The sequence below is a fragment of the Colobus angolensis genome, unplaced genomic scaffold (genome assembly GCF_000951035.1).
Source record: "Colobus angolensis palliatus isolate OR3802 unplaced genomic scaffold, Cang.pa_1.0 Scaffold357, whole genome shotgun sequence".
In the NCBI taxonomy this organism is placed as follows: Eukaryota; Metazoa; Chordata; class Mammalia; order Primates; family Cercopithecidae; genus Colobus; species Colobus angolensis.
In genome coordinates this window covers 264,698-275,321 of record NW_012116899.1, presented here as the reverse complement: position 1 = coordinate 275,321, position 10,624 = coordinate 264,698, and the positions used below count along the sequence as shown (strand labels likewise).

Below are 10,624 nucleotides of genomic sequence, written 5' to 3'. Positions count from 1 at the left end.
GCTATTTTAGAAGCAAAAATTATGTTGAATTCTAATTAACTCCTAAAATGGTCATTTTCAATTAACATTAGAGTGATTTCTAATGTAAAATTTACTAATATCTAATGCTTGTTGCAGTTTTACTTTGTAGAAGTATGTCAAAATTGATAATTGATGATATTTTTATTGAGGCTAATATATTATCCTTTGTTGCCATGAGTGGATGAAGAAACTTTTGGAAGTTTCAACTAGCGAATACAAGAAATTTAGTCAAATTATTACACCTCACGTGTGTGAGAAATAATGAATATTATCTACTAGATTTCAGCAAACATAAATCCAAGCTGTTCAACGTACGAGACTTCCACTGAAGAGAAGTGTACATTCAACTGAAGTGTCATTGTAATTGTGTATCATCTCAGTTATTGGGCAAGTTAAAGAGCATGATGAATGCTTGTAGTATAATTATGTAAATCCTTCTGATTTCTTGCATGAAAGACATGCAGGATCATGTACCACCTGCTTTGACATTGATTCTTAGGTCTGTGAGTTGCTCCACTGATTTTAGATCCCATTTCTCCTCATCACTCGGCATATCCATACTGATATTGACACGGTTTTATTTTAGTTTTAGACATACGAGTAATCATACCATGTTTGAAATTGTAAAGGTATATTTCGTGAAGCCTGTATTCCTTTTTTTAAGTGTTTTTCTGTCATGTTCCAATCCCCAGACACAAAGGAGAAAACATCAAAGCCTACACTAATGCAGGCAGGAAGATACAGCTTGATGCTAACACTGCATGAATGTATGGTTAACTTTATGATATGTACATATGAGTGATTGTGTATCCCTTTTGCTTTTCAGTGTCTTCTCAGATACAACCAGCCTTGAAGGTAATGAAACTCTCATTTATATTTTGAACTACCAACCGCATAGTCTATGAAATGTACTTTACGTATTGATTATTTTGTTTTAAATCCCATTCAGGCTACGAGTGAAAAGAAAGATTCTGTTTCGAATATAGTCACAGAAATAAAGGATGGAGAAAAATCTGGGACAGGTAATTTTGCAATACACATTTAATGTCATGTTCACTCAGGATAGAAGAGAACTTCCCTTCCCCGAATAAATCAGCAGGGGCTCATTGAAGTTGCACATTCTGATTCAGCAGGCCTGAGATTCTGCATTTGTAATAAGTACTCGGGTGACACGGATACTGCTGGTCCTTGGCCATGATCTGAGTAGTAAGATTATATCCTTCCCCACAATGAAATTGGCAAGAAGAATGATTGGAGAGCAGTGCAAGATCTAACAGGCTCAAGGACAGCATATTCTTGCTTTAATTCTCCAGCAGGTTTCCATCATAAAGGGAAGGAGAAAGAGATTAAGTAATAAAAATTATAGGCATCAGATCATATTGCTAAAACCACAGGGAAGAAGTGATTGGAATAACTCATAAACAGTGTATCAAGAGAACTAAGGAGACCTCTGATGTGGTAATTATTTTACTCAAGGAAGAGGGATTGTGAGGCAGGAAGGAGGGAAAAGGTGTTAGTTTTGCAATTTGGGGGTTTCTGCTGAAGAAAGCTATTGGAACTCACTTCAGATGCATTTGGAATATTTGCATAAAAGAAGATTTGATTTTGGCTGCTCCAGGAACTGCTGGAAGCAGGAAAGAGTGCTAGAATTGGGATGACCCACAGTGACTCATTACCCCTCTTTGTTACTATTGGGCATCAGAAATATATGTTTTGTTGGTATTAGTTATTCACATAGGGTAAACGTGAATATGCATACATTGGCTTTGTTGCTCAGAGAGCTAACTTTTAGATACAATGACAATTTAATGAAAATACTTTAGAGAATAACATGATCCTTCAAACCAGAGTATTTTAGAAACAAAAATAATGTTCAGTTCATTAATTGACCTCTAAAATATTTATTTTTAATGAATATTGGAGTGATTTCCAAATGGGAAAGCTTACTCATGTCTAATGGTTTTAGTGGCTTTATTTTGTGTAAGTATATCAGATTTGATAATTTTATATATATTTTAATTGGGTTTGTATATTATACCTTGTTGCCGTGAGTGATTGACAAAACTTTCTGAAGGCTACACTGGAAAATACAAGAAGTATAGGCTCATTATTATACCACATGGGTATGAAAAATAATGAATACCATATAACAGGATTCACCAAACATATCCAAGCAGATCAATTTGGGATACTTCCACTGAGGAGTTTTGAAGTGTACATTCATCTAAAGTGTAATTATCATTGTGTACCTGCTAAATTACCAGGCAAGTCAAAGAACATGATGAATATTTGTAGTATAATGGTTTAAATCCTTCTGATGTTTTGTATGAAAGACATGCGCAATCCTGGCTCACCTCAACTTTCACGTCCTGGTTTCAAGTGATTCTCCTGTCTCAGTCTCCTGAGTAGCTGAGATTACAGGTGTGCACCACAACACCTGGTAATTGTTGTATTTTTAGTAGAGAACGGCTTTCACCATGTTGGCCAGGCTGACCTTGAACTCCTGACCTCAAATGATCCACCCACCTTGGCCACCCAAAGTGCTGGGATTACAGACATGACCCACCAAGTCCTGCCTACAGGATATTTTTAAATTTTTAAAATTTTTTTTATAAAGGTAGAGTCTTTCTGTGTTGCCCAAGCTGGTCTCAAACTCCTGGGCTTCTCAAGTGATACTTCTGCCTCAGCCTTCTGAGTAGCTGAGATTATAAGAAGAAGCCACTGTGCTCTTTTATGTTTTTAATATTCTATAGTTTTCTATTGTTGATTTAAAATGCATTTTACTTTTTGTTTGACAGTGCTTCCTCCTGCTAAAGAGTGTTTAAACAGGTATGATTTCACAGATTTTTTAAAGTGATATGTTAACTAAGTGAATAGAGAGAATAGAAACTAGTATCCGTTTAGTGTTCTGCTCTGTGCGAGACACCACATTACATGCACATTTATCATGTCATGTCATCTTCACACAGCTTTACAAACTATTTGTGTTATTACTATTTTTTTTTTTTTACTAATTAGGCAACTCTGGTTTAAAGAGGTTGAAATATTGTCATGATTCCACAGATTACAGGTAGCCAATCCATGATTTGACCATCATCCTGCCTGGCTCTCAAAACACTTATTTTGCCCCTAGCATAGATGGATAGAGACCTATACAGCAATGGGATCACAGTACTGATTTACATCAGATCAATTCAGAAAGTCACATTTTGTTACATATTAACTCTCTTTAGAGTGTTATTTAGAAGCCTGTCTACTCCAAAAGTTTGTCCAAATATTTTGGAAATGGCAGTGGCAGCCATATTGCTTTTTTTTTTTTTTTTTAAAGGCAGATATCAATTATCTGTGGCTGCAGGACCCTAAGTTTTTCATAAGTAAGACCAGGCCAGTCCTAGAAAAATATTATCTGACTGTGCATGCAGAATATTTACATATAGTCCATGTAATGTTAACTGTATTTAGCCTATATTAAAAGGATATTTCTAATTCATTTCTCTACTTACTGCCTGCCCAGTTTGGTTTTCTCTTTAAGTGAGTACCGTGCCTAGTTTGCTGAAGCTTTTCCTTATTTTCTGGATTCTTTATCTTTCCTTCTATGACATTTTAATATTTTCTTGATTTCTTTTCACTTTCTCTACTGCTTTTCTTAGGGTTTGTGATTTTCTATTATAGTTTTCATTTATGGCAGCTAAATATTCCCCATTTTCCTACAGACAAAATCAGAGGTGCATAGAAGTTCAGAATGTTAAGAAATCCTAGAGACTAAACAAAATATCCTCTAGTACTTGAATCCTTATTTAACATCCTGATCAAGTGGTTGCTCAGGTGCAGAACCTGAAACTGAAAGGGAGAAAATTATTTGGTTACCGTAAATCACAGAAGTGAGATTTGCACTCAGGTTTCTTAATTCAAAACCCAGTCTTCTTTGACATCATTCTGTCATTGAGTGATTTTAGTTTTGGAAAGAGGGAGTGGCCCTAGTGAACACAGTGGAAGAGGATGAGAACGGAATGAGCTGTTGAACCCAATAAAAGTGGGTGAGAATGGAATTTTCAAGGGACAGCCAAATTTGAAGAGAAACACACACTTAGTTGGACAGAAATGAGAGTTTTAGGAAAAAGTCCAAATATTTGGCTTTATTGCAAGTTTGATAAAGATAAGGGAATTGAAAACACAGGATTTTGGGAGCTATGAAGAAAGGCAGAATACGGCGTTCAAGGCGTTCTGAAGAGGTTGCTGCCTTTTTGTTTCTTTAACTGGAGGAACTGATAAACTTCAAGGTTTTTACTGAAAAATGTTAAAAGAATTTGAGCCACAGAAAAGAGTCTCCAGAGGAGATAGGGATGTCGCATCATCTTCTTCCATCCCAGCTTACAGAGGGCTTAGAACCCCTCAAGAACTAGGGAGCTGGAGATTGCTTAAGTACATAGATCTGTGAGACAGGGTGGGATGTCTCCTTTTTTCTGCCTCTTTTCTCAATTCTCTCACATACACGTAGGGTAGGGCAAATGTAGGATTGGCTGGCAAATCAGCAATGAAGCTTCAGGTGGGTAGTTGGTAACATGCGTATGCTTGGGGTGGATGACTGAGACTTACTTACTTTCCAGAAGCAGAGGAATAGAGAGCTCCTACTCTCAATTATTTTAGCCGGTCTTTTGAGGAATCTGGGCTTTCGTAAGCTGAAGATGTAGATTGGAGATTGCCATGGATCGCTGCAGAAGAGGGATCCAGAAGTGGGAGCCCCTAGGAAGGAAGATGTTTAGATAGTGATGAATGAAATGGAGGTATACGTACTCAGGAGGGAGACTTTTCCAGCATTCTCTCTCTTAGATATCTGAGTGTCTATGAAGCTTCTTAAGCTTGCTGGTTTTTGTGGACCTGAATACGGGAGGATCTATATAATGACAATAATTGGATTTTGTAATTTTTAATGTTTTAATCTGCTTTGAACAATATTCCCAATAACAACATATACATTTGTCCTTTGACTTTTGTACACTCAGCTTTCAAACACTTGCAGTGTTTCAGGGGGCTCCCTGGAGTGTTCTAGGGTAAAGAGAATCAATGGACCCTCTTTTAGTAGCTTAGAAGCTGAAGATCCAAGACTCCCATTTTTCAGTGACACAGATTAGTCTTTGATTCAGAAATAGATCATGGGGAAGAGGCAGTCACTTTTCTACCTTGTTTTAGGTTATCAGGTTTACTCCAGTTCAGTAACAAAAGTTGTGTAAGATATCAATTGGATTTTCAGTTTAGCCTTTAGGGTAGATAATTTATAAGGACAAATTATTGTCTGCCTGTGCCATTATATTGCCTGTCACTATTTGCTATGGGTTTAAGGGTGAGTCCACATTGGATATTTCATAGGCTGGGAGAGGTGGAGGCAGAAATAAGTAACTGAAGTGTTTTCTAAAACAGAGGCCATATCTTGATTATACCAGGAAATATTATTTAATACACGGATAACTGACCTTCCTCAGTCCGTGTTTTACCCTTTTTTTTTTTCGAGGGGATAGGCATGTATAGACTGATGGTTTTTGTTTTCTTTTAAGAAATGAATGTGCTCATTTTTGTTGCATCTTTTTTATCTGTAGGAGTCTCTGTAGGCCGGATAGTGTTGCACAGCCCATGACAAGGGTGAGTTTGCTTTGCAATCTGAGGTAGAGTACTCTCTTGTGAAATCAATTTTCTCACTCTGAATCTCATTTTTATGTTATTTTCTTCTAAAAGTTAACTGTTGTCTACATATCATTGTTTTATGTTTGTATTATAACTTTTATTAGAGATAACCATTTTAAAGAACTAGGAGGGGTTAATTTTAATTTTTGTTAATTTGGCAAATAAGAAATAGTTGATAAATACTTTGAGAGGTGTGAGCTGAAAAAAAATTGCTGGAAAACACATAGCGACAGAAAAGCTTTCCCACAATAGAGCAGATGCAAATTTTGGTTTAGGCTTATTGGAGTAAGTGTCTTTACTTTGAGTTGTATATCATATGAGTATGACTAATAATACCTTTGTTTAAATGAATCTTTAATACCTCAGATGACTTGTTATAGGAACCGTGGAATCACCCTGTTACACATAGCGTATAGTTTCTTTTTATTTCTTGTACATCTATTTTGATATCATGCAGTAGTTTTGCAGAGAGCTATTTGGAATTTGTGGAATTCCAAATAGTGGAAATTGTGGAATTTTAACTAGACACGGTATCATGTGCCTGTAGTCCCACCTATTGAAGAGATCAAGCCAGGAGAGTTCTTGAGCCCAGGAGTTCCAGACCAAGCTTGGCAATACAGCAAACCTTATCTCTAATTTTACAAAGTTGTGGGAGATCAGAAATTTACACTGTGTTCTCACATCTGTATTACAGGGATTTAAACTGTGTTTTCCAAGTCCTTTTTATTAAGAGTATGCTTTAAGCTCTTTATCTAGTTGAAGAATATGCATTTAGTTTAAAATAACAACCTGTCTGATAAGCACAGACTCTTCATATTCCTATGGTCAGACTTTAATTTCACAAAGTTGTTGCATCGTAATTAAAAGAAAATCCACTCAGCGTGTTTGTATCTCATTCCAAATTTCAAATTTCAGAGGCTTTTGTGCTTACTTCTGAAAAAATAATTGTAAGAAAAAATAATTGTAAAGCTGCTGCATTACTATGAACCACTTGAAGCTAGAAAACCTCTTTGTATGTATCCTGGAGTACCCAGAATAAGGTCTTGCATGTAAGAAAACATTTTAATAGTTTTTAATGTAAATCAACAAACAGGCAAATGGGCTTTTTATAATGGAATGTTACAGGTAACATAATATGCATGGCAGATCTCATATTTAAATCTATTAAATTTCTTGAATGTTTTGAATTTATCTTTTCTTCTAATGTTGAGAATGTATATGTTATGTTCATAAAATATGTCATATAGAAGAAAATAAAAATTAGAAAAGATGAAAAGGAAATAGGAAAGGTGGATACAGCTTGTTTTCTAATATCTTCCAACTGGAAGCTTAGATTAGGATTTTGGATTACATTTTCTTAAATTTTCAAAGCCCCAGCTATGTTCTATTAAATACATAATTTTCAGGACATACATTACTCTTTCGCATTCTGAATAAAAATTCTTTCTCCAGGTGTTAAGTTGCTGGAACTTGATTGTTTTTTCTTCTCTCTCTCTGTTGTAAGAATGTTTCAGTTTTCAGGTGAATGATCCTGGTTAACTCTTGGGATGTGTTATTTTACAGTAAACAAATTAAACTCTGTGTTACATAAGTATTTACACAAAATGCATTGCAGAGTAAATGCTATCCAGTATTATTAGGCATATATTGCGAACACAAGCTTTTCTTTTAAGTTCATATTTGATTGACTGGTCATGTCTCATTTTTTGTTTGTTTCTCCCTCCTTCCCCTTTGTTTAAAAATGATTTACCTCAGTCTGACTTTTTCCTTGTAGACCACATGTCTTTACCGTCTATTCTTTCATTTCACCTCTGTTTCTATTGTCGGGATACTTAGTTACAGCTTTTTATTTAGTAGCTATGTGTGGCCTTCATTTATCACTCATTGCTCCATCAGGTGGATGGTTGTTTTGTTCTCTCTTTTTTGGAAGGAGCTGAAGTTATACAATAATTTGTTTTTAGCCTTTGACACACAGAATAGAAGCGGCTTGTTCTGTTTCCGATGCTAATGCATTTAAATACAGTACTACTAAAAACTACATTCTCACATTTTTCCCACAAAATGCAATTCACACAAATATACATCATGCATACATATTTTGAAAAATAATGTGATTAATTTACTTTTTTATAATTAGTTTTATTCAGTAATACTCTAAATTACAAATGAGTACATTTTTGTCCCACTTTGTTGTGGTTAATAAAATAAACTAATGGATATCATAGTATTTGTATAATAAATAGTGTTGAAAGTAGTTAACATTTTGAGAATACCTGTATCACCAATCATAATCATCACACCATGAGAATATGTAGATAAGTAAATGGTAGACTTGAGGTTTGAATCTACATATGAGTGACTTCAATGTCTATACTTTTTGTGTTAGATCATGTAGTAATTGTGGCTGTTATCATTAATTTAAGTTGCATGTTATTCTTAAACCCATTGTGTTTTTCTTCTAGATTATTTCAGAACCATACATCCCGAAGAGAAAGGTTATTTCTCCGTATTCTCTAGAAGATGGTAAGCTATTTGAAGCCTGCCTATTCTATTACTTACTTATTCTTCATTTCTTTCTTCTTTTTTTTTTCTTTTCGAAACATAGTCTTACTACTCTGCAGCCCAGGCTGGTGTGCAGTGGCATGATCTTTGTTCACTGCAACTTCCACCTCTTGGGTTTAAGTGATTCTCCTGCCTCAGCCTCCCGAGTAACTGGGATTAGAGGTGTGCACCACCACACCTGGGCCATATTTGTATTTTTAGTAGAGACAGAGTTTCACCATGATGTCCAGGCTTGTCTCAAACTCTTGACCTCAAGTGATCCACCCACCTCGGCCTCCCAAACTGCTAGGATTACAGGTGTGACTCAACACGCCAGGGCCTTCTGGTTTATTATTATTATTATTTTTATAAGGATAGATTCTTGCTATGTTGCCCATGCTGGTCTCAAACTGATGGGCTTCTCAAATGATACTTCTGCCTCAACCTTCTGAGTAGCTGAGATTATAGGAACAAGCCACTGTGCTCTTTTATGTTTTTAATATTCCATAGTTTTCTATTGTTGATTTAAAATGCATTTTACTTTTTGTTTAATAGGGCTTCCTCCTGTTGAAGTGTGTTTTGACAGGTATGATTTTACAGATTTTTTAAAGTGATATGTTAACTAAGTGAATAGAGAGCATAGAAACCAGCATCTGTTTAGTGTTCTGCTCTGTGCTAGACAACGTATTACATGCTTAACATTTATCATGTCATGTCATCTTCACACAGCTTTACAAAGTATTAGTGCTATTTTTGCTTTTTTACTAATTAGGCAACTCTGGTTTAAAGAGGTTGAAATACTGGCTCATGATTCCACAGTTAACAGGTAGCCAACCCATGATTTCACCATCACTCTGACTGGCTCTTAAAACACTTCTTTTGCCCGTAAGTATGGATGGATAGAGACCTATGCGGCAATGGGTTCACGGTACTGATTTACATCAGATCAATTCAGAAAGTCACATTTTGTTACATATTAACTCTCTTTAGAGTGTTGTTTAGAAGCCTGTCTACTGCAAAAGTTTGTCCAAATATTTTGGAAATGTCAGTAGTAACCATATTACATTTTTTTTTTTTTTTTAACCATCAAAGTTTTAAAGGCAGGTATCAGTTATCTGTGGCTGCTGGTCCCTAAGTTTTTCATAAGAAAGACCAGGCCAGTCCTAGAAAAATATTATCTGATTGTGCATGGAGAATATCTACATGTAGTCCATGTTATGTTAACTGTATTTAGCCTATATTAAAAGGATATTTCTAATTCATTTCTCTACTTGCTGCCTACCCAGTTTGGTTTTCTCTTTAAGTGAGTGCCCTACCTAGTACGCTGAAGCTTTTTCTTATTTTCTGGATTCTTTTTTTCCTTTTGAGCCATTTTAATAATATTTTCTTGTTTACTTTTTACTTTCTCTTCTGCTTTTCTTAGGGTTTATGATCTTCTATTATAGTTCTCATGTACGGCAACTAAATATTCCCCATTTTCCTATAGATAAGATCAGAGGTGCATATAATTTCAGAATTTTAGGAATTCCTAGAGACTAAACAAAATATCCTCTAGTACTTGAATCCTTGTTTAGCATCCTGATCAAGTGGTTGTTCAGATGGAGAACCTGAAACTCAAAGGGAGAAAATTATTTGGATACCGTAAATCGCAGAAGTGAGATTTGCATTCAGGTTTCTTAATTCAAAACTCAGTCTTCTTTGACATCATTCTGTCATTGAGTGATTTTAGTTTTAGAAAGTGGGAGTGGCCCTAGTGAACACAGTGGAAGAGGATGAGAACGGAATGAGCTGTTGAACCCAATGAAAGTGGGTGAGAATGGAATTTTCAGGGGACAACCAAAGTTGAAGAGAATTGAACACTTAGTTGGATAGAAATGAGGGTTTTAGGAAAAAATCCGAACATTTGTCTTTATTACGAGTTTGATAAAGATAAAGGAATTGAAAACACTGGGATGTTGGGAGTTATCAAGAAAGGCATATTAGAATAGGGGGTTCAAGGAGTTCTGAAGAAACAAAAAAAAAAGAATAGGGCGTTCAAGGCGTTCTGAAGAGGTTGCTGCCTTTTTGTTTGTTTAACTGGAGGAACTGATAAACTTCAAGGTTTTTACTGAAAAATGTTAAAAGAATTTGAGCCACAGAAAAGAGTCTCCAGAGGAGATAGGGATGTCGCATCATCTTCTTCCATCCCAGCTTACAGAGGGCTTAGAACCCCTCAAGAACTAGGGAGCTGGAGATTGCTTAAGTACATAGATCTGTGAGACAGGGTGGGATGTCTCCTTTTTTCTGCCTCTTTTCTCAATTCTCTCACATACACGTAGGGTAGGGCAAATGTAGGATTGGCTGGCAAATCAGCAATGAAGCTTCAGGTGGGTAGTTGGTAACA

At 35.8% G+C, this 10,624-nt stretch overlaps 1 protein-coding gene across 1 annotated transcript in view; it reads left to right on the top strand.

The window, feature by feature from the left end:
- The window catches only part of LOC105519681 (ankyrin repeat domain-containing protein 36C), a 63,265-nt gene that overhangs the window by 41,729 nt on the left and 10,912 nt on the right, over nt 1-10,624 (top strand). The window contains exons 11-15 of the mRNA XM_011953125.1: nt 848-876; nt 971-1,043; nt 2,820-2,850; nt 5,616-5,658; nt 8,163-8,223. Coding sequence (XP_011808515.1) covers nt 848-876; nt 971-1,043; nt 2,820-2,850; nt 5,616-5,658; nt 8,163-8,223 — 237 coding nt within the window. The remainder of the gene's footprint in view (nt 1-847; nt 877-970; nt 1,044-2,819; nt 2,851-5,615; nt 5,659-8,162; nt 8,224-10,624) is intronic.